Source organism: Portunus trituberculatus, chromosome 50, assembly GCF_017591435.1.
Source record: "Portunus trituberculatus isolate SZX2019 chromosome 50, ASM1759143v1, whole genome shotgun sequence".
Lineage (NCBI taxonomy): Eukaryota > Metazoa > Arthropoda > Malacostraca > Decapoda > Portunidae > Portunus > Portunus trituberculatus.
In genome coordinates, this window is record NC_059304.1 from 21,887,029 (window position 1) to 21,911,919 (window position 24,891).

A 24,891-nucleotide genomic window follows, 5' to 3' on the forward strand; every position below is an offset into this window, starting at 1 on the left:
TGGCAGTTGCCCGCCAGTGTTCCTACACCAAGCCACACTTCAGCTAACTGTTTTATCGTTTGTTACACCCACTCATCAGTCACAGCACAGTAGCTCTGTCCAGACAAGCCTTTGAAAATCCTGACGACATGTAACTTCACTTGAAGACGTTATGGGATCCTGCACGGCTGGTCTCGCCTCTCACAACTCTTCCTCTTCATCTTATGTCACGCTCACTGGCCTTGTACATGCCACATTGTTTCATTATTGTATTTATATGGAAGACTTATGAATGTTCATGTGTGTTTGAAAGATTTCGGCCTCATTATATGTAAGAATGTTATTCCTGTGTGTGTGTGTGTGTGTGTGTTTATTCACCTATTTGTAATTTTACAGGGCCTGGGTATCATACTCGTGTGGCCCCGTCTCCATATCTACACACATCCAACTTTCCTTTAAAACTATGCACACTCCTCGCTGACACCACCTCCTCACTCAAACTATTCCACACCTCCACACATCTCTGTGGGAAACTATATTTCTTCACATCCTTCAAGCATATTCCCTTGGCCATCTTTTTACTATGCGATCTCGTAGTTCGATTTATATTTTCTTCTCTCAACATCATTTGCTCATTATCCACTTCAGCCAAACCGTTCAACAGTTTATAAACCTGTATTAAATCCCCTTTTTCTCTTCTTTGTTCCAAGGTAAGCAAATTCATTTCTTTTAATCTCTCCTCATAGGTCATTTCTGCCAGTTCCGGAACCATCTTTGTTGCCATTCTCTGTGTGTGTGCGTGTGTGCGCGCCGCTTTACTGTCTCGTGAGTGTGCGTGAGTTGCCTTCTTCCAAAGCACTCAACGCATCATTCAGTGATGAGTGGCGCCCTTTTCAAGAAGCGCTATCCCCCCTCCTCTCTCTCTCTCTCTCTCTCTCTCTCTCTCTCTCTCTCTCTCTCTCTCTCTCTCTCTCTCTCTCTCTCAGTTAAGATTTCTCCCTTCATAGAGTGACCACAAAATATGAAATCTCGACCAATTATTATATACGTACATAGTCACTAAAGGTAAATTATTGCATAAATTTGGAAATTATGTATTTTTACTCTTGCCATGTCATGCAATGCAATTAATGCAAGTTGAATAGTTTTACTATAAGTGAGAGAGAGAGAGAGAGAGATTAATGGTTGGCATGATCCTCCTGAAGAGAGGCCAGTTCACCCAGAATGAGATGTTCTCATTTTATAGCACAAGACAAATCTATTTTCCTCAATGTTCTTGTTGTTGTCTTGGATATTGACTTATGAGTTTGTAAGGTGTGTGGTCTTTTTAAGATAGCTTTTGTATTTCTTCACTAGGTTGATTCACTGTTGTACACAATTATTTTCAAAGCTGAATATGATGAACTCTTTAGATTAGCTAGATGACTCTCCTAACCTATCTCAGTTTTTTTTTTATTTATTTTTTTTTTTATTATGAATTATGACCTTGCAAATATGAATTAAGGTGCTGATCATGGCTTCATCCGTTTGTTTGCTTCAGACATATAGACACATTGCTCCAAGAGAACTGCTGCTATCCTTTTTTGAGAATCCTCATTTGTCTCTGCCACAGTGTACATACATACTTAGGATCTCCTTAATAATAATCAACTGGGAAATTTGTTCCCAGTTTTCTGCAAAATATAAGTGTATTTACATGTATCACTAGAGTATGATGTACACATGCAGTGTTTGCAATAATTATGCACATAACAGAAACCCAACCCCAAAGATTCAAGAGCAAAATAACAAATGATGGGAAAGCATACTTATCACATTAACTAAGGATACAGTAACACAATTCCTCTCTTAAGATGGAGCCATGTAAATTTAATAACATATCTGTCTCTAATATTCATCATTAACATCTGGCAGCCAGTCAGACATAATGCAGCACCTTTTGCATCTTGGTTGTCCTCAACCTTTTACTGCCCTTAGTGACCACCAGCAGAGTTGCTGAGGCCATGGCTATACACATCCAAAGCATAGCTATCAACCCCTGGAAGTCCCAAAGATTGAGTAGCAGGGGTCTAGGGGTTGCAGCCCCTGGTCAGGTCCAGGGCAATGTCTGGGTGGGAGACTCATTCAACAACAACAACAACAAAGCATGAGATAGACTTAGATGCTTAGAAAATGCTGGTTGGCTGTAATTGACCAATCAGGTGAAGGTTTACAAACTAAAGGAAAGCGGATGTTTTGTAATCCAGAAAATTTGGTTTTACAATTTTTCTCAGAAAATATCACGTTAAAAAGAATATTTTGGAAACATTTGTAAGAATGCACAAGCTTTTAATGACGATGCATGTGAAATTGAGATGGAAGTAAAATGTGAGGAGTGACAAGTATGCCAAAGACAATTAGTCTATGGTGGCAGTGCCATTTACTGTGAATTAAGAGGCTGACCTTGAAGGAAACCAGGCAGGGAATGAAAAATAGGAAGAGGAGGGAAAGTTTTAAAAATGGAAATGTATATGCTATTCTCAAACACACGCAGAAATACAATGAAGGAGTAAAAAAGTTTGTTCCTGTTTATAGAGTTCAGAAAAAAATATATGCATGGTACAATGCTAGATGCATACAAGCAAAAAAGGCAAAAGATAAAGCATGGAAGAAACTCTTAAAGTAGGGAAATGACTCTAACAGACGGCAGTACAAAGATGCTAGAAATGAATATATTAGAGTAAGGAGAGAGGAAGAAAGAAAGTTTGAGAAAGATGTAGTGGATAAAAGCAAAAATGAACCCAAACTTTTTTACAAGTTTATAAACGGCAAAACAAAGAATAAGGAAACAATTTAAAAAATAATTAAAGAAGGGAAGACATACTAAACAGAGAAGGAAATGTGTGAAATAATGAATGAGAGCTTCAAAACGGTATTCACTGTAGAAGATGATTTCACAGAACCTAATAGGACATTGGATTGCCAAGGGTTATGGGAGATTGCAGTGCACAAAGAGGATATTGGAAGATTACTGGATAAGTTGGAAGTCAGAAAAGCAATGGGGGCAGATGGTGTTTTAGGCTGGGTGTTGAAAGAATGTAAAGAGCAATTACTGGATCCAATTTGGGAAATAATTAAAAGTTCAATAAATGAAGGGAAAGTTCCACTAGAGTGGAAGAAAGCCAAAGTAATACCAATATTTAAAGGAGGAAAGGCAACTGAACCACTAAACTACAGACTAGTGTCACTTATAAGTTTCATAGGGAAGTTATGTGAAATAATTATCAAAGAAAAATTAGTTAAATTTCTAGAAGAGGAGCAAGTCATATCGAACAGATAGTTTGGGTTCAGGACAGGGCGGTCATGTGTATCAAACTTATTAAGCTTCTACTCAATAGTTAAGTCCCGCATGGAAGACTTCTTTGGTAACTAGAGTACATAGGAGGACTACGTGGAACCTTGCTCAAATGGACAAGAGATTATTAATTTTGAAGGATAGGGAAATGAGAACTGTGATCAGAGATACATATTCATCCTGGGGTAAAGTAACTAGTGGAGTGCCACAAGGGTCAGTGTTAGCCCCCATTATGTTTCAAGTTTATGTAAACAACATTCACATTGGGATAAACAGTTATATAAATTTATTCACTGATGATGCAAAGTTGCTAAGAGTCATCAAAACCAGAGAGGACTGTCTGCTGTTGCAGGAAGATTTAAACGAGATCTATGAATGGAGCAAGAAGTGGAAATTGGAGTTTAATGCCAAGAAATGCCACATAATGGAACTAGGAAAGAGTAAGAGAAGACCAGTTTGGAACTATTTGATGGAAGAGGAGCAAATAATGAAGACTAAAGAGGAAAAAGATCTTGAAGTGATCATACAAGAAAATCTGAGCCCTGATAAACACATAAGCAAGATATTTGGACTATCATATAAGATGTTGACTAATATAAGAGTGGCATTTCATTACATGGATAAAGATATGATGAAAAAAATCATTACAAGCATGATACACCCAAGGCTGGAATATGCAGCAGTGGTATGGTCTCTGAGCTCTAAAAAGGATATAAGAAAATTGGAAAGGATACAGAAGATTGCTACAAAGATGGTGCCATAATTAAAGGACCTCACATATGAAGAACGACTGAAGGAAATGGGACTGCCAACCTCACAAGATAGAAGAGAACGCGGGAACCTAATAACAATGTATAAGATAGTAAATGATATTGAAAAGATGACAAAGAAGACCTGGTGCTGTTGATGGAAGAAGATGGAAGGACAAGAGGGAGTGTGTTAAGGATATTGGAAAATGCAGTTTTCCACACAGAATGGTGAAAAAATGGAATGCATTGGATAATGGAATTGTCACAACACATAGTGTGCATAAATTTGAAGAAAAACTAGATAAATGGAGATATGGAGACAGGACACTATGAGCCCCGCTCGAACCCTGTACAATACAACTAGGTAAATACACACACACACACACACACACACACACACACTATAGATATAGATATAGATATATTGTGAGAATGGGAAACTTGGCAGTTATTTTTACTGTACAAAGTTTCATATATTTTTGTGACTGCAACCAAACCATTGATGGATCAAGTTGCTTTACTAGGGCACGTCACATACATATCTATTATTACTTGATTTTTTTTTTTTTTTTTTTTTTTTTTTTTTTTTTATATGGCCTGTAGCACCTGTAGGCATACTTGAAGAATATATGCAGGAAGTGCTGTTAAGTTTCCACCCATTAGTGGCGCAGGCAGTTTTATTTATTGTGGTTCCTATACATGTTGGGGCTCATATCACCACCCAAGTGCATCTTTGGTGTAACCACCTAGAACCTGGGCATCATGGTGACGTGTAGGTAACTTTAAACCACTCGACAAATGGCAAAGCATTTAAGGCTGTACATGATGGGATTCAAACCTACGCGTGGACATCTGCTCGATCCCACACTCACTACCTTATCCACTACACCACCGCCTCCCTAAATGTTTTGCCTTCACATACCCTTCACAGACTGTATGCTCCTTTACTTCTCGCAGTTGTTTGCCAGCTTTTCCCGATAGCTTGGCTGCACTTTGTCTGCTGGTGACATCTAAGCCAAACTAGCCTCAGTTCCATGAAGTTCTAATGTAGTTCATACAGAAGTGTGATGAGGTTATGAGTGTCTGATGATTTGTGGAAGACTAGATGGTACTTTATATTGAAGTGATTTAAATTCTGTTTAACACAATGAAAAGTGAAAAGTGATAACTGCATGTTGGAGGAAGGTCAAGGCTCCTACTTTATCTCTCTTCAAACCTCTCAGTGGAAATTCACTCCTACTCACTTGTCTCTCATGCTTCATCTCCACCATTGTATGTGTGTGTGTGTGTGTGTTTCACTGTTTGATCTGCTGCAGTCTCTGACGAGACAGCCAGACATTACCGTACGGAACGAGCTCAGAGCTCATTATTTCCGATCTTCGGATGGGCCTGAGACCAGGCACACACCACACACCGGGACAACAAGGTCACAACTCCTCGATTTACATCCCGTACCTACTCACTGCTAGGTGAACAGGGGCTACACATGAAAGGAGACACACCCAAATATCTCCACCCGGCCGGGGAATCGAACCCCGGTCCTCTGGCTTGTGAAGCCAGCGCTGTAACCACTGAGCTACCGGTGTGTGTGTGTGTGTGTGTGTGTGTGTGTGTGTGTCAAAAATACCATAAATGAAAAATTATATCTATAAATATTCCTTGGTTAACAAGTAAGATAAGGTCGTGCTTGTTTGTAGTGGATCAGCTTCATCTGTGGCCTGCATGCAAAACAGACACAGCTCAGTGCATCAACAGTGTCTTATAGTCAAACTACTTGCTTAAGCAGGATAATGTGCATCATCATGGAGTAACGATGAAAACAATGACAAATCGAACCACTGAGTTAGCTCTTATAAAGATAGGTTGTGTAAATGGAAATTTGTGGAATCTGTGTTGTATTGAGAATTTTTGGATGTTGTACCATCTTTTTTGCATTTGCAGATTGTAGTTTAGATTATTTTGTATAGAATAATCTGAATTTCATTGAAGAAAGTAAGGATTTCTAAATATGCAGTAGATTTTTTATTCTTTTTAAGGTAAAATGAATAGATTTTGATAGAATGTGACTCATTCATAAATATGTACATATATTTGAAATTAGGTAGTACAGCACACCTATTTGTATAACCATACCATTTTTTTTTTTATTTTATTTTTTTTTTCCTTTGTGCCTCAGAACTCCACACTTACTTGGAACACCACCAACCCTGACTTAACACTATGCTTTGAGAGAACCGTACTGGTGTGGGTTCCATGCGGGTACCTGTGGCTGCTGGCACCCATTGAAGTGGCCAATCTCCGTAACAGTGTAGACAGATTGGTGCCATGGAGCATCTTGAACATCTCCAAGCTGGTGAGTTACAAAGGATTGTTGAAGAGTTGGCAGGATCACAGGATGTTTTTGACATATTTTGTGGTACACCCTGCCAAGACCTTGCAACTCATCCTTTCCTTGCATTTTGTGAAGTATAATTCTTTGTTTGTACTGGAAATTTATACAGGAAAAGCTATTCATTATTAATGCTTTACAGATTTATTTCTTGATGCTTTCATCTTCCTTTCCTTGTTATTACTGTCAGACCCCTATATGATGTTCCTTGATACTCTATAATTTTATCCACATTGTTGGGGAAATGCATTACAGTAATACTATGATGGCAGATTAAGACCTTAATTTCACTGTCAAGCACTAGAACAATAAAGAATATTCACTCAAACACTATTAAAGTAATTCAAAGTAAAACTTTATTTTTGGAGTTTTTGAAAATTTTATGTAACAATATTTTCTTGTTTTGTAAACAATAGAATAAGCTGCAAACAGATTATGGATATGTGTAGTCCAAGCAGTGTGATGCATGTGAAAAATCATTAAAGTCATATCTATGCACACAAGTTTATGATCAGCTTTGCACCAAGCAAACGTATCATTCACATTGATAGTTTGATGATAGCCAGCATGGCACAATGGTTCCCTGGCTGGGGTGGTGAGCCCTCAGGCACACGGCCACAGAGTCTGGCCATGCTCCAAAGCTGGGAAAGGCATCAACTCACTTACAGTTCCCATGTGTCAAACTGGAGTCCTGCATTAAGGTTCAGCATCCTGACCCTGACTTGTCAAGGGGAACACAGATGTAAAGGAAAAAGTTATGTGCCTCTAACAGCCATCATCTAAAGTTTATAGTTTCATCATTTAAAGAATTTAATGTTCCACTTAGTACTTAGTAAAAAGTGTATCAGTTAATGACAAAACTGAACAACAGAAGTTTATAACTCAATGATTATCTGGTTGTTAAAAAAAAAAAAAAAAAAATATATATATATATATATATATATATATATATATATATATATATATATATATATATATATATATATATATATATATATATATATATATATATATATATATATATATATATATATATATATATATATATATATATATATATATATATATACTGTACAGTGTAGGTGTACAAAGTGATTTATGTGAGTATGAATGTAACTATGTTATTAGTGTGTATATTATATGGTATTTTTTGATGAGACAGTTGTAGATAAGTTTTCATTATTTCAGAATAAGTTTCTTATTATCTATTTATTATTATTGTTGTTATTGTTATTATTATTATTATTATTATTATTATTATTATTATTATTATTATTATTATTATTATTATTATTATTATTATTTTATTTTTTTTATTATTATTATTATTATTATTATTATTATTATTATTATTATTATTATTATTACCATTGATGTTATGGATTAGATGGAAATTGGTTGACACATTTCTATGGTGTCAATAATATTTGTTCCTCACAGGTTACCACAATGGCACTGCTTGTCCTTCAGTGTGTCAATCTGTTTTATGCCGTCCACCAAAACAGCATTGGAGAGAATGTTCCAAGTGTGGATTACGTCACTCCTGTTATTATTTTCCTTTCATTGGTATGTGTGTTGATTTATTCCCCAGCCTTTGAGTTGAACAGTAGTGCAAGTTTGATCAGTTAAATAGGAAACAAGATCTAATTATCTTCACCATCCCTAGAATCTTCTGTTTAAGTTGATTTCAATCAGTAATTCTTTCTTGTTTTGTTATATGGGTGATGGGAACATGTGTATCTTCGCACTTCAGTTAATGATAAGTTGATAAGATTAACTTCAATGACACTCTGGCATTCTGTTGATAAGCATGAAAACAATTCTGTTAGATTCATTTTAAAGAGAAAGATTTCCAGATTGTCTCATTGATGTGGAATTTTCTGAAATTTTTATGCATAGTCAATGTCATGAGAAATATCACTATTCTGGGAATAATTGTTGTAATCTTTTGGAAGTTAGAGCTGCATTTGGAGTTACATGCTCAACTACTTACATCAACATTTTTCATCAATTATATACAAACCTACCACTTACACATACCATTCATACTATCTCAATCCTACTTTGGCAAGTCTGTCACAGGCTCACATCCTTTTTTGTAATGCCTTGGACATCGCAAATAGATGCCACATGATTTATTGCCATCACAACTTCCACTGAGATCAACACACTGAATTACAGATTCTGGAAATGGTATTCATGCTACTGAACAAGAAGAGAGGATTGCAGACATCTGGCCATCTTTTCATATTCTGGTTCCTCCTGATGGTGTGTGGCATTCCAGAATTCCGGACACTTATTATGCAGCACAGTGCGGTAAGTGCTGTGTGAGGAGCTGACCCTGCTTCCCTTCATGTCATCTCTGGTCCATGAGTAGAGAAGTGGTATAGAGTATGGACTGAAGGATTATAGTCTTGTAGAGAAGCAAGAACACAAGGCTATCAGTTCCATCCTTCTTTGTGTGTGTGTTTGAGAAAAAGTGAGAGTGAGTATATATATAGATATATATATATATATATATATATATATATATATATATATATATATATATATATATATATATATATATATATATATATATATATATATATATATATATATATATATATATATATATATATATATATATATATATATATATATATATATATATATATATATATATATATATATATATATATATATATATATATATATATATATATATATATATATATATATATATATATATATATATATATATATATATACAACTATTTGTATTCCTGTTTTGTATAAAGGGTCAAACTACTCATTGGTCCTCATCCTGTTGCTGTATTTGTGTAGTATGCTCATCAGTTGGTGTATATTTTTTCATGTTGTTCCAAAGTCTCCCTTCTCCCTGCTTACTATGTTAATTTAAAAGGTGTTAGCATTTTATTAGGTCTATTTGCATTCTATATTGTGCTTGGCTGTGGAGGATGTCAGGACACCTTTTCACAATAAACATTTGTTTCACTGAAGCTTTTATTCAGAATTATACTGCATTTGTCCATTTGTCATAAATCAATTTGTTTTTATGTGATTTATTGTAAAATTTACCTCTTGTTTTTCTCCACAGGAAGATGAAGCATATGATGAGATGCGCTTCATCACCTACATGATATATTTCCCACTCATATGTATCATGTGGTTCATCCACTGTTTCGGTGAAGCCACCCCGCAGTACATCTTCTTCCCCCGTGGTGAGGTGTGTGCCAGCTTTAGTTGCATTGCTTTATAACATGAGTATTAGAGAGATGAGATTCCAAAGCTTTTGGGATTCACAATTTCAGTTTCATTGATTGTGTTTTGATTCTGCACTATTGTGAGTGTACATACATGATAATGAAGCCTGTGATCAACATTTCAACAAATACCATAGAAAATACATACAAAGTAAGTCAAATCTATTGTGAAGTCATGAGCTTTATTTGCTAGAGGCACAACACATCTCTTCATTATTAACTAAATGGTAAAGATTTGTCTTGTTTACTGATCATAATAAGTAGATATTTAATTTCTAAAGCTAGTCCAACACATTTTTTCATTACTAAGTGAATGGTAAAGATTTGTCTTGTTTATTGGTCATGGTAAGTAAATATTTAATTTCTGAAGCTAATAGTTGCTAGTGGCCCTTCCTATCAGGTCTGAATTTCTGATTTTCATCCAGTACCATTCAAAAGTTTTATGAATAGCCTGCAACTCTCTTTTATTATCTCCAGAAACCAAATCCTGAGACAAGTGCTTCCTTCCTGAGCCGCATCACCTTTGCCTGGTTGGATCCACTCATCTGGAAGGGATACAGGAACCCCCTAGTGCAGGAGGACATGTGGAACTTGCAGTATGAGAACGCCACTAACACCATCGTGGGCAGATGGGATAAAAACTGGAAGAGGACTGTTCGCAAGGCAGAAAAGTCAGTACTGCAGACTCTAAAAAATTTGTTGGCTTAACCGTTTAAATTTTCTCAGAGTAGGATTGTATGATGTATGTGATTATTACTCATCATGAGCTTTGAGTTAAATAGCTTTGGTGTACTCAAATTCCACGCCAAGATACATGCCAGAATATAGTGCAGTATTTGTGAGTATTGTCAGGATACAGAAGCAGGTAATTTAAGACTTTACTGACCGACAGGAAGCGTGATTCTCATGCCAACGGTGAGCCTTTCAACAATGCAGTCCACACAGAGACAGGAGGGAAGGCCAAAAAGCCACTGTCCATCCTGCCCACCATGGTCAGCACATTTGGCCTGCCCTTCCTCTTTGGTGCTGTCCTCAAGCTTCTCCATGACACACTGCAGTTTGTCAGTCCACAGGTCCTCAAGTGCGTAACTTTGGAAATAGATTTTGTTTTTCTGTGATTATCAATTTATTATTGTTGATATAGATTGATTGTTATTATATTTCAATTGAATATTGTTTATGTTCTTCCTGTTCCTTCAACTTATAGTGTCTTTCCTGGAATTTCTTTTGTCACTGCTTGTGACTTGACTTAATTCTATTCATCACAAATGAATAACTAGTAGATCTTGCCTCACTTAATGACTACTTTTTTTGCAGAATGCTGATTAGTTTTACTGAATCAGATGAGGAAGATGCACCTCAATGGCAAGGCTACTTCTATGCAGTAGTGATGTTGGTCGCTGCCCAGACTCAGTCATTTATCCTAGCTCAGTACTTCAAGAAGATGTATCTCATAGGCCTCCAGGTGCGCTCCGGCATTATTTCTGCAGTGTACCGCAAGGTAAGGCATTACTGTGTTCATTATTGCTTGAACATATCTTTATTTGAATTAAGTAGAAATTCAAATATAACAACAAAATGACAAACAGGTAAGAACCATATAAAAAAATAAACAAGAGATACATTTAAGTTATTAAAGAGGTGGAAGGTATTCTGTGTTCAGTAAAAAAGTGCAAAAGTGGTAAAAGGATCGAGAAGCAAAAGAAATGTCTTACAGACAAATTATGATAATTAAGCATTTGGGAGGAAAAGATGCTATGTGTGAAGAAAGTCCATTGTTTTAGCTCTTATCTGTTTTGTTTACTCAATATATTTGATTTTCATCTGATTATTGTAGCCACTCATGCTCACAACTTTGAAGAAGACAGTCCCTAAGTTTTTTGTTACTGTCCATTCCTAAGGTGCTTTGCTGGAAGAAAAGAATATGGATAAACAATAATGGATATTTGTCTTATGTATTTACCTATGCTAAGGTCATTTATCACTGTCACATCTTATAATTTCATATTTTAATGTAATGAGAATTCTAATAAAGATTATCTTCTTTCATTGCTAGGCTTTGCTTATCTCCAGCTCATCCAAAAAGGAATCAACAGTGGGAGAGATTGTCAACTTGATGTCTGTGGATGCTCAGCGCTTCATGGATCTCATGGCTTATATCAACATGCTGTGGTCAGCACCCTTCCAGATTGCTCTGGCCCTTTATTTCCTGTGGGAACATCTAGGTAAGAGAGAAAGCTAAAATGTGTTGGTCTTTTGTTGTCCTTGGCCAGTGCTCATCTTATATGGAGAGAGAAAAAAAAACTAATATTTAATGATTGTGTTTAGGTCCATCTGTGCTGGCTGGGGTTGGGGTGATGGTAGTGCTGATCCCTGTCAATGGCTTCATTGCTAACAGGACCAAGATTCTCCAGATCAGTCAGATGAAGAGCAAAGACAAGCGTGTCAAACTCATGAATGAAATCCTCAATGGCATCAAGGTGAGTAGGACAGTATGGCAGAGTGAAGATGTCACTGCCAGCTTGCATTGATGTTTTACATTGAAAAATAGATGAAGAAGGGATGCATTTTAAGGATATATATCTGAGGTAACCTGGAAGAAAAGTCATATACTCTCAGAAACCAAAGATCAAGGCCTTGGAAATTAGAAATATTACATGGTTAAATTCTGTTAATACCGTAATTTAGAAATTACAGGACACTGAAATGTGAATGTGCATCAGTGGCAAGTGGCTGCACACAGACTGTCCTGCAACATTCAGTTGGTCACTTGCTTTCTGGCATTCATTATTTTTTAGGAAATTATTATTGTGCCATTTATAAAAAGAAATTGCTTTTCATACCACACGGCTTACAGGTGCTGAAGCTGTATGCATGGGAACCCTCATTTGAGGAGCAAGTATTGGGAGTGAGAGACCAGGAGATTAAAGTGTTGAAGAAGGCTGCTTACCTTAATGCCGGTACTTCCTTCATTTGGACCTGCACCCCATTCTTGGTCAGTCCCGAGTGTTTTATTGTATTTAATTGTATTATTAATGCTATGTTTTTACAATAAGATTAATCTGTAGACCTGCACAATAGGCTGATAAATTTTAAGATGCTGAATTTTAGGTCAATTTTAAAAGCCCTCTTTCAAAACCAAGTTGCTCATGGTCTCTCATAAAGGGAAAGGTTTCACTGAATTCAATGATTATATATTTCCTTGTGACTTGTTGTATCTGAAAAGATAGTATTCTTGGAGCTTTCTTAAAATCAAACTTTTTATTTTCTCAATTTCTCATATATGAACAATTTGTATTTTTTATTTTGCCATATTTCTGGAATGGTATTGGCTATTTATCTGTTATAGCAAGGCTCCTCACATAGTCTTCAATTTTTTAGACACACACACACAGACACACACACAAAGAAGAAATTGCAGAAAAAAAAGTTTAATTATTTTTGGCCTGAAAGAAAAAAATGTTAAATATAGACCAAGGAGGGAAAAGGACGAATTAAATCAGTAAAAGACTTACTAAAACATCTAAATGATGAGTATAGACAGAACTTAGAAGAGGAAGTAGAAGAAATCCATAGAATGGGACCATATTAAGAAGGAACAGTGAGACCAATTAAGATACTACTAAAATCACAAGCAGCAACAGAAGAAATACTATATAGAAAACAAAACTCAGAGAAACAGAAGGTTTCAAAGATATATATATATATATATATATATATATATATATATATATATATATATATATATATATATATATATATATATAAAGAAAAATAGAAATGAGGAGAAAAGGAAGAGACACAACGAACTGGTGGCAGAAGCAAGAGAAAAAAATAATGAAAGGTCAGAGGAGGAGAAGAAGGCATTTTTGGAGAATTATAGGAGACAGGATAAGGAAATGGTATATAAAAGAGAAGGAAGAGAAAAAAATGGAGCAAGTTTAACTAAAAATGATAAGAACAAGAGATTAAAAATGATGTATACAAACATAGATGGGGTTTTATCAAGTAAATTAGAATTAAGAGATTACATAAAGAAAGAAGAACCAGATATTGTATGCCTGGTGGAAACAAAGTTAAATGAGGCAATAAAAATAGACATAGATAACATAACATAACATAAATAATAGGATAACAAAGGGCCACAAGGGCCCATCTAGGTTATCCTGTATCAGATCAGTACTTAAAGATACACTTACAAGTACACAATACATCAAATACTAATTCTAAATATTTGGCCCATTAATAGGGCTATGAAATAAAGGATATACAGACATGTAGATAAAAGGTATAATTTATGGAGGAGAGAGAGTGGGTAAAAAAGGAGGATGAGTCATGATGATGTTAAGGAAAGAGATGGTGGTAAATCAAGTGGAGTTTGGGGAAGGAAAATCAGAAATACTGTATATTAAGATACATACTAATAAAAAGGAGTTAACAATCATTGGAACATATGTACCACCAAAAACAAATTCATGGACCAATCAAGAATATAGACACGATAAATGACACAATAAGGAGTCTTACGAGAATCATTAAAGAAAGGAGAAAAGTGATATTAGTAGATTTCAACTGTAAGGAGGTGGACTGGAAAAATTATGAAAGTGGTATGGGGAAGATGCCTGGGAGATAGATTCCTGAACCTAATGATAGATAATATGATGGTCCAAAGAGTAAAGGAAAACACAAGATTCAGAGGAAACGATGAGCCGGCAAGATTGGACCTAGTTTTTACAAGGGATATACAAATGAACGATGATATAAGACATAAGTGCCCATTGGGAAAGAGTGACCATGTAATATTAGAAATGGATATAGAAGAGGGAAAGGAAGATAGAGATGAATCATACAAAGGAGACCGATTAAATTACAGAAAGGCTGATATTGAGAACCTCAAGAACTATCTTAAAACTTTAACTGGGAGGAGATGGAAAACTCAGAGACAGTTCAAGAAATATAACTTATTTTTGGAAATATACAAAACAGGAGTCAGGAATATGTCCCAAATATAGACCTAAAGAAGAAGGAAAGAAAGATTGGTTTAATGCAAGATGTGCTAGGGCAAAGGAGAAAAGAGATGGAGCATGGAAAAGGTGGAGAAGAAACAGAAATCCAGAAAATAAGGAAAACTTCAAAACAGCAAGAAATGAATATGCTAAGGTGAGAAAGGAAGAAGAAAGGAACTATGAAAAGGACATTGTCGAAAAATGTAAGGAACAACCAAAATTGTTCTACAGATTCATAAATGGAAAAATAAGACAAAAAGAAACAATAGAAAGGTTAAAAGGAGAGAACGGAATGGTGGAAGATCCAAAAAGTATGGCAGAACTATTAAATAATAAATTCCAAATTTGAAAGACCACAGGGTAATAGAGAGACTGTCCATATGAAAGAGATTAAAGTAACCAAGCTTGAAATAAAAAGTTGATGACGGAATTAGATGAGGAAAAGGCAATGGGACCGGATGAAGTTTCAGGCAGAATATTAAAAGAATGTAGAGAAGAACTAGCAAGTCCTATGTACAACATCATAAAATGCTCAATAGAAAATGGAACAGTACCAGTAGAATGGAAAAGAGCTGAGGTGGTTCCCATATATAAGAGTGGAAGGAAGGAAGAACCTTTAAATTACAGACCGGTATCACTAACTAGTGTAATATGCAAGATGTGTGAAAGAGTAATAAAGAAACAATGGATTGAGTTTCTTGAAGACAACAAATTATTATCAAATAGCCAATTTGGTTTTAGAAAAGGTCGGTCATGTGTAACAAATTTATTGAGTTTCTACTCTAGAATAGTTGATAAAGTACAAGAGAGAGAGGATGGATTGACTGTATTTATTTAGATTTAAAAAAGGCATTTGATAAAGTGCCACATGAAAGATTACTATGGAAGTTAGAGGAGAAGGGTGGCTTAAAAGGAAGCACATTGAGATGGATGGAAAATTACTTGAGGGGGAGAGAAATAAGGACGATAGTTAAAGATATGAAGTCCAAGTGGAGAACAGTAGACAGCGGAGTGCCACAGGGGTCAGTATTGGCACCAATACTTTTTCTCATATATATAAACGACATGCCAGAGGGAGTGAACAGCTACATAAATCTGTTTGCGGACGATGCGAAACTGTGCAGAGTCATTAAACAAAAAGAGGATTGTGAAATACTGCAGGAAGACTTAAACAAGATCTGGAAATGGAGTAAAAAATGGGAGATGGAATTCAATGTGGACAAAAGCCATGTCATGGAAATGGGGAAAAGTGAAAGATGACCAGTGGGAATCTATAAGATGGGAGATGGAGTAGAACTAGAAAAGTAAAAAAAGGAAAAGGACTTGGGAGTGACAATGGAAGAAAACAATCAACCGGTAAGCCATATTGATAGAATTTTCAGAGAGACATATAATTTGCTAAGGAATATTGGATTAGCATTTCACTATATGGACAAAGAAATGATGAAGAAATTGATAAGTACTAAAATAAGACCTAGATTGGAATATGCAGGAGTTGTGTGGACCCCCATAAAAAGAAACGCATAAGGAAATTAGAGAGACTACAAAAAACGGCTACAAGAATGGTTCCAGAATTTAAAGGGATGACATATGAGGAGAGACTAAAGGCTATGGATCTACCAACCCTGGAACAAAGAAGTGAGGGGATCTGAAACAAGTTTATAAATTGATTAACGGAATGGATCAAGTGGATAATGAGAAACTAATCCTGAGAGAAGAATATGACATTAGAAGCACAAGATCGCATAGTAAGAAACTGAGGAAGGGAAGATGTCTGAGAGATGTTAGAAAATATAGTTTCCCGCAAAGATGTGTTGAGACTTGGAACAGTTTGAGTGAGGAAGTGGTGTCAGCAACGAGTGTGCATAGTTTTAAAGAGAAATTGGATAAGTGTAGATATGGAGATGGGGCCACACGAGCATAAAGCCCAGGCCCTATAAAACTACAACTAGGTAAATACACACACACACACACACACACACACGGCCCGGTAGCTCAGTGGTTAGAGCGCTGGCTTCACAAGCCAGATGACCGGGGTTCGATTCCCCGGCCGGGTGGAGATATTTGGGTGTGTCTCCTTTCACGTGTAGCCCCTGTTCACCTAGTAGTGAGTAGGTACGGGATGTAAATCGAGGAGTTGTGACCTTGTGGTCCCGGTGTGTGGTGTGTGCCTGGTCTCAGGCCTATCCGAAGATCGGAAACAATGAGCTCTGAGCTCGTTCCGTAGGGTAACGTCTGGCTGTCTCGTCAGAAACTGCAGCAGATCAAACAGTGAATTACACACACACACACACACAACTATGTATAAATTGGTGAACAAGATTGACATACTGGATAGAGAGTTGATAAAGGTGACCACAAGTAATTATCTCCGAGGACATGGAAAAAAGCTAATAAAGGACATCTGTCTAAATGACGTGAGAAAATACAGTTTCCCGCATCGTAGCATTGATAAGTGGAATAAACTGAGCAGTCATGTCGTTGACGCGGTGTGTGTCAATCAGATGAAAGAGAGATATGACAGGAATGGACAAGGAGACAGGACACAGAGAGCTTAGCTCGGGCCCTGTAATACACAAATAGTTAAATACAAATAGGTAAATACACACACACACACACACCGCGTAGTGTAGTAGTTAGCACACTCGACTCACAATCGAGAGGGCCCTGGTTCGAGTCCCGGGAAGCAGCAAGGCAAATGGGCAAGCCTCTTAATGTGTAGCCTCTGTTCACCTAGCAGTAAATAGGTATGGGATGTAACTCGAGGGGTTATGGCCTTGCTTTCCCGGTGTGTGGAGTGTGTTGTGGTCTCAATCCAACCTGAAGATCAGTGTATGAGCTCTGAGCTCACTCCGTAATGGGGAAGACTGGCTGGGTGACCAGCAGACAACTGTGGTGAATTACACACACACACACACACACACACACACACACACACACACACACACACACACACACACACACACACACACACACACACACACACACACACACACAAACACATGCACACACAGTTGCACAGTAAGGCAGAATTGCATACCTCAGCAACATCACAGCTCATTTAATGACATATATGAGGAAGAGAATGAAGGAAGAGCCTAGGGCCCTAGATTGTCTTCAGTCAATCCTTCACTCTCAGTTGTGGATCAGATAGACCGATCACAACACTGCTGGGCCATGGAGGACTCAAGAGGAATAAGCAACTAGATGAATTGATTAAAGTTGACTAGTAATCCTTCATTAATATCTTTTTCTCATCTTCATGCTTCCTTTTTTTTCCCTCCTGTTATGTCTGGTGCAGGTGACCTTAGTCATGTTTTCTACCTATTTGTTGTCAAGCCCTGAACACATCCTTACATCAGAGAAGATCTTCACATCGTTGTCTCTCCTGAATATTCTGCGCATGCCCATGACAATGTTGCCTTTCCTTATTGTGGCATCAGTTCAGGTACTGTCCCTCCAGAGTGCCGTCCCCCCAGAGGACTTTGCCTCTTCTGATGACTACCTGCTTTTATGTGGGGAACTTCAATTTCTTATATACATCTGGACTTAGATTCTCTCTCTCTCTCTCTCTCTCTCTCTCTCTCTCTCTCTCTCTCTCTCTCTCTCCAGGTGATGTTCTGCCTACATGGTATTATACATTATCTTTGTACAGACTTGCTTTTGGTTTTGATTGTTTTTAATTGTTGGGAAATGTTGACTTGATTTTTACATTTTAAGTTTGACAGGAAAGTTGATCCTTGATACATATTATTTATATACTATATATTTTATGTATTTATTTATTTATTATTTTTTTTTTTATTGTTTATTTATTTATTTATTTATTTATTTTATGTTATATGTTGCTCTTTTGTATCCATGCAGAAATAATGTAAGGTTAATTGTAGCTCTGTCATTAGTAGTGGGAGTGAACTGTCATCTTTAGTGGGTGAAAATGTTTTGTATGTATAATGTATTTAAGATTGATTGGTGCATATGTAGTTCACTGTGGGATGCTCCTATGGCTTGTTTGAAGCAATGTGACTGTGACTAATGATGTCTCTGCCTCTTCCAGGTGGTATTTGCTTCTCTTACTTCCTATGTCCTAGTTAACGGGATCGGCTCTTTGACCAGCGAGAAAATTTTTGTGTCCATATCTTTGCTAAATATCCTTCGTATGCCACTGGGATTGACACCCATTATTGTGTCATATACAATACAGGTGAAGCACTACAGGAGAATTATATCGTGTGGCAATGAATGGGAAGAAGCACAACAAGCATGGTGTTCTTTTTTCTTGTAAATATGAGACTTACTATCTTTTTCTGTTTTAGTACTGAAAATACTTGTAGTCTTCAGAACCACTTCATATGAGTAGGACATGCAGAAACAAGCACTACACTGGTATACCTTGAAAATGAAGCAGCTTCGCCCTTGTCTTTCCTTCGATATTAAAAACATTTTCCAATACAAGAGATGTGCAGCATAAAGTCAATTAAAAAAATGATTGTCTTAACTTTATATTTTTAAAAAATGTTGTAATGTGTACTCTTTTATGATTGATTATTTATCATACATAAAATTTTTATAGGTTCAGTATCTTGATATGAAAGCCAATGATAGTTTTTTTTCAACCATAGAAAAGACCTTTAGTAATATGTATAATACATTTTTTTATGTATATTCTATGACTGAACATAAATTGAATATGCATTCTGGCAGATACTACAAAATCTCTATATAGATCAAGAATGTAATCTTTTGTTCATCTTTATTTTTGGTAGTTATGACACAGCCACCCACAATTCACTTTAAAGTGAGGGCTTGCATACAAAGATATTTACAAGGACACTCACACTTCCTCTCCTTCAACAGGTATCCTTGGTATCATTTGCAACATTTATGATTATATCATCTGAGAATATCTTGGACGCAAACAAAGTATTCGTGTCCATCTCTTTGTTTAACCTCCTTCGATTCCCCATCTCAATGTTGCCCATGCTTATCTCCAACCTGGTCCAGGTAAACCACACACAACAGCTTGCCCTCATGACATCTTTTTTAACCTCACGTACAAAAAACACACTTTACCCACCTAAATATTGCATACTTGTTTAGGTGGCCTGTTCACTCTTTCCTAAGAATTAACTTAGCTGTTGGTGCTATAACCCATAGTGTTGCAACAGAGGGAGTGGTTGGATGTTCCATGATGAGGGTTCTTCTCAGAATGACTTGCTAGTCTTCTTTCCTTGGTGGTAAACATGGGAGATCCTTTTTGGTCTTGTTGACCAGTCTGATGCCAGTTCACCATGTGGCTCATTTACTTCTTGGAAACATGCTTTCTCAAATGATTAGGAACAGACCTTGAGCATGTGTTCTGATGTTAGTTTAACATAATAGTGGGATGTTATCAGGACTGTGTATATCCTTGTGGGAGCTCTTAACAAATACTGAGATTTGGCTCGGAACTTTTCTGGTAATCTCCCTTGACATTCCTCATAACAAGACTCAATGAACAACCCCAAGTGCAATCAATGCTCCAGGTTCTGGCTCTTGTGATGGTTGTTTGCATTATACTGGGTTTACTGCTTAGCTTATTTATGAATATTATCTGTAAGCTGATTAATTATTTGCATAAACCCTAAAAGTTGAACTGAGGTCAGTCATAATTATTTTGTTTCCTGTTCTCACTGCACAAAATAAAACCAGGGAATCCCCAAACAAAGAAACAATAGGCCCACACATGAGTCTGCATAAAAAATACCTACCTATAACTACCTATCATCCTTATCCACATATTTACCTAATGTTCTTGCAAAGCTCTGTACTAACTCAGCACTAACAACTTGGGTCTATTCCAGTCATACACATCGATGTGCTTGAGATAATTTTCTTTCCTGTTTCTTTAAAATTTCAATTTATCAGACACTTAGCATCACATAATATAAGGATTAGATCTGCACAGCATAATATAGGTATTATGTGATTAATGCCTTATGTTACTTCTATATTAATGCAGGACTTCTTTTAAAGCTCTTACAGATTCATTTTAGTACACAATTAACTTTTTGAAACATGAATAGCCCATATATTTTTCTAGATATTGATCTCAGCAAACTGCAATTCGTCATACATCATAAAATATTTAACATTTTTAATTATGAATTGTATTTTCATCTATCTCTCAATTGGCTCACCATATCTAAAGCTGCAAGGTAGTTGCATCACAATCCAACTGAATTAGACTGTCTTCATATCATCAGCAAATTTTCTTACACTACTAATTGTTATTCTAAATTATTATTGCATATTGAAAATATCATTGTTCTAAGATTTTTTCCTTGTGGTGCCCCACTAGTTACATGTCACTACCCAGTTTTATGCCTATTGCATTATCAAAACCTGATTTAGGCTAAAGCTTTCCCATCTATCCTCTACACTCTAGCCTTGTTCAAGTCCCTTTGGTAGGCCATCACCTCTAGTGCCTTGCCAAAGTCCAGGTATATTACATCTTAATTATTCCCATTATTTACGCCCTCATAGACCTTGAAATTTGTGAAGACATGTTGTAGGTCCTTGTCAGCCTATTCATGTCCAGATGATTGAGAATGTTCCTTGCAGTTGAAGGCTCTCGTAATTTACCTACAATTGAAGTTAGGTTGTTAGTTAAACATTAGCTTTTTATCTCTTCTTGAAAGTGAGGACTGCATTTTGTATTTCTTTATTAATGGAACCTTTCCTAAATCAAATGATTTCCTAAACATATTAACCAGTAGTTCACTAATAATGTCCTTGCATTCTTGCTGCCACTTTCTTCCTCTCATGCACCTCCCTTGCTAAGGCATAGGAAACAGGTTTGTCAGTATGATTCAATGTCAAATTCTATATATGCATATAAAGTTCCTCTCCCCCCCCTTAGTTAAAACACAGTAGCACTCAAAGTTGTGCATAGATTGCTTGTTCAGTACTCCTAGAGAGGTTTTATTTATTGATTCTTTGATTTTTATTCAATAACAAGTTGCATTCTCTAAATTACTTGTAATTGACACTTTGTTGCTTGTGACTTTTTTTCATTTACTTAGTTTTACTTAATGATTTTTCTTAATTGATCCAGTGTTTTTCTTAGCCTACTGCTGTGCCTCCCAGACTTGTTCCTTCAGTAACACTATTCAAACCAGAATTATAATCATTTCAGTCTAAATCTTATGCAGTGATAGATTTGAAATCTATCACTCAAGTTTTTAGTCATTCTTCATATTGTAATATTCTTATGACATCCTGCTTACATGTTTGTGTTATTGTTACTATCACTTCTTCATTCTTAGATGTCTGCATGTGGTGTTTGTAATGTTGTTCAGAGTGATTTGTGTGGTTTTCTGAGCACAATCCATGAATGCAATTTATTTTGTGTAAGCTTCATGAGGTCAGACATTTTTGCAGTGTGTTGATTGTAACTTTTATGCATGCAGCGCTAAGATGGCTTTCACTAAGGGAAGGTGAGCAGTGAATGCTTTTTGCTTATTGCATAAGTGATTATGTTTCATGTGAATGAAGAATATCTTAATTATTGACATGGAATGGCATGCTCTTTTCATTATGAAGTTGTTGCCACTCATTTGTTGTTACTTGTCTTAGGAAATGTTGGCATAATGATGTTATTGAGATGAAATACAAGTTAAAGTTGCTTACTGAAACACAATATCTAGAATTTAAAGTGTCAAAACCCTTTTTTATTCTAATGTTTTGAATACTTAAAATCAAGAAAGAAGGCAGATGCCTTAACTTAGTGTATGATATTCCCAGGCAAATGTTTCCCTGAAAAGACTCAACAAATTCCTCAACCTGGGTGAGCTAGACCCCAACAGTGTCAGCCACGACAGCAGAACAGGTGAGTCTCCATTCACACACACACACACACACACACACACACACACACACACACACACACACACACACACACACACACACACACACACACACACACACACGGACGTTGCGAAACTGTGCAGAGTTATAAAGCATAAAGAGGATTGTGAAATACTGCAGAAAGACCTGAATAAGATCTGGAAATGGAGTAAAAAGTGGGAGATGGAATTCAATGTGGACTAGAGCCATGTCATGGAAATGGGAAAGAATGAAAGATGACCAGTGGGAATCTATAAGATGGGAGATGGAGTAGAACTAGAGAAAGTAAAAAAGGAAAAGGACTTGGGAGTGACGATAGAAGAAAACAATCAACCAGTAAGCCATATTGATAGAATTTTCAGAGAAACATATAATTTGCTAAGGAATATTGGATCAGCATTTCACTACATTTATTGCTACTCTTTATCATTATTTTCACTTTGCTTATTTACATACAATTTCCCTATGTTGTTCACAGTAAGACTTATGATAGTATGCTTGTCATTTAGTCATACTCTATTATGCAGTTTTGACAAATATTGGGTTTGATGATATGAATTTTCGCCCCATTTCTAACAAGGAGCTTTTGAGAATAAACAGAATGAACAATAAATACATAAATGACTCATAAATTGATAGATGCTCTTACTGGCTTGTGTATATTGTGTCTGTATCAAAAGTCATTGGAATTATTGATTTCTCCACAGAGCATCCACTGGTGATAGAGAATGGTACCTTCTCATGGGGCCACAGTGACGGGGATGAGAAACCGGTGCTGAGAGGCGTCAACATGACAGTGGAGAAAGGCTCCCTGGTAGCGGTGGTGGGAGCCGTTGGCGCTGGTAAATCCTCACTCTGCTCAGCTATCCTTGGTGAAATGGAGAAGCAAAGTGGCAGAGTTAATGTCAAGGTGAGGATTACACTACTGTTAAGTATAAAGGGAGCAAAATGTTCATTATAGATAGATAAAAACAAACCTTTTTGCTAGTGTAGATATAATGGCACTGTGATTTCCTCAACTCTTACATATCCTGCAGCATTCAGTCACACACTTGGTCTTATGACTTTCAGGGGAGTGTGGCATATGTAGCACAGCAGGCCTGGATCCAAAACAACACCGTGGAGAACAACATCCTCTTCAGTCAGATTAAGAATGATGATTTCTACAACAAATGCATACAGAGTTGTGCTCTCTCCTCAGACCTGGAAATTCTTCCAGGAGGAGATCAAACTGAAATAGGAGAGAAGGTAAGACCATTCTAATCTTTCATCATGTATCTTTCACTATAGATTGGTGAAGATTTGATAGTTCTACCAGATGCTACAGTTGACTGGTGGTGTATTCTTGTCTGATAACTTTGATCTATTTTTTATTTATTTATGTTTGCTGTTGATATAGTGTGTATGAGGGTGTGGTGCTTTGTTTTGGTCATCCCTCTTTTATGTAGCAGATAAATGGATAGACAATTTTATTTCATTTTATATACTTACCTATTTATCTTTTTACTTATTAATTTTTCCAGGGGATCAACCTGAGTGGAGGCCAGAAGCAGAGAGTCAGTTTGGCACGAGCTCTTTATTCTGATGCAGACATCTTCCTGCTGGATGATCCCTTGAGTGCTGTAGACTCTCATGTCGGGAAGCACATCTTTGATCATGTGATTGGCCCTTCAGGGATGCTCAAGCACAAGGTGAGTGCCTGCCATTGTACCTCACTGTTTGGCTCACTGGTGCAAAGTACTATTTCACCACAAGTGAGATTTTGAAGCCTGTTAAAAGGAAGGAGAGAAGAGTCAATCATTGTGCATTATAAAAGTGGACCAGGCTATGAAGATTATGGATTTTAAGTAGGAAAGTACTTGACAGTTGAATATTTGACATTATTTGTCTTCTGCATGAATCAAGAGAGAGAGAGAGAGAGAGAGAGAGAGAGAGAGGCTCTTGAAAAGGCATATTCTACACACCTTTACATATATGTTTATTTTCCTTTACTGTTCAGACACGTATCTTGGTGACCCATGGCATCACGTACTTACCCAAGGCGGACAAGATTGTGGTGCTTAAGAATGGAGAAATATCAGAGCAGGGTACATATGCACAGCTGGTGGAGAATAAGGGAGAATTCAATGAGTTCTTGCTTCAGTATCTTGCTCAGGAGGAAGATGACGACCTTGAGGATGATCTGAATGGTGGGTTTGTCCAATACACTTACATATCTGCTATGGAATGTATCCAGTGCAGTGCTACAGTAGTCAGTGTTATGAGTCAGTGGCACCACATG

The 24,891-nt window shown here is 36.6% G+C and overlaps 1 protein-coding gene across 8 annotated transcripts in view; it reads left to right on the forward strand.

Moving 5' to 3' along the window:
• LOC123499818 (multidrug resistance-associated protein 1-like) overlaps nucleotides 1-24,891 on the forward strand; it is a 48,761-nt gene that overhangs the window by 8,320 nt on the left and 15,550 nt on the right. For 3 of the 8 annotated variants that reach the window (XM_045248317.1, XM_045248314.1, XM_045248311.1), the window contains exons 2-17: nucleotides 6,239-6,415; nucleotides 7,892-8,017; nucleotides 8,633-8,767; nucleotides 9,552-9,680; nucleotides 10,195-10,388; nucleotides 10,610-10,798; nucleotides 11,035-11,218; nucleotides 11,774-11,942; nucleotides 12,046-12,197; nucleotides 12,575-12,712; nucleotides 18,025-18,171; nucleotides 22,509-22,593; nucleotides 23,318-23,520; nucleotides 23,682-23,858; nucleotides 24,134-24,301; nucleotides 24,610-24,799. In XM_045248317.1, coding sequence (XP_045104252.1) covers nucleotides 7,901-8,017; nucleotides 8,633-8,767; nucleotides 9,552-9,680; nucleotides 10,195-10,388; nucleotides 10,610-10,798; nucleotides 11,035-11,218; nucleotides 11,774-11,942; nucleotides 12,046-12,197; nucleotides 12,575-12,712; nucleotides 18,025-18,171; nucleotides 22,509-22,593; nucleotides 23,318-23,520; nucleotides 23,682-23,858; nucleotides 24,134-24,301; nucleotides 24,610-24,799 — 2,377 coding nt within the window. In that variant the 5' untranslated portion in view covers nucleotides 6,239-6,415; nucleotides 7,892-7,900. Of the gene's footprint in view, nucleotides 1-6,238; nucleotides 6,416-7,891; nucleotides 8,018-8,632; nucleotides 8,768-9,551; nucleotides 9,681-10,194; nucleotides 10,389-10,609; nucleotides 10,799-11,034; nucleotides 11,219-11,773; nucleotides 11,943-12,045; nucleotides 12,198-12,574; nucleotides 12,713-18,024; nucleotides 18,172-18,780; nucleotides 18,928-19,580; nucleotides 19,728-22,508; nucleotides 22,594-23,317; nucleotides 23,521-23,681; nucleotides 23,859-24,133; nucleotides 24,302-24,609; nucleotides 24,800-24,891 lie in introns of all 8 variants that reach the window. The other 5 variants (XM_045248318.1, XM_045248312.1, XM_045248313.1 and 2 more) reach the window with 4 other exon arrangements.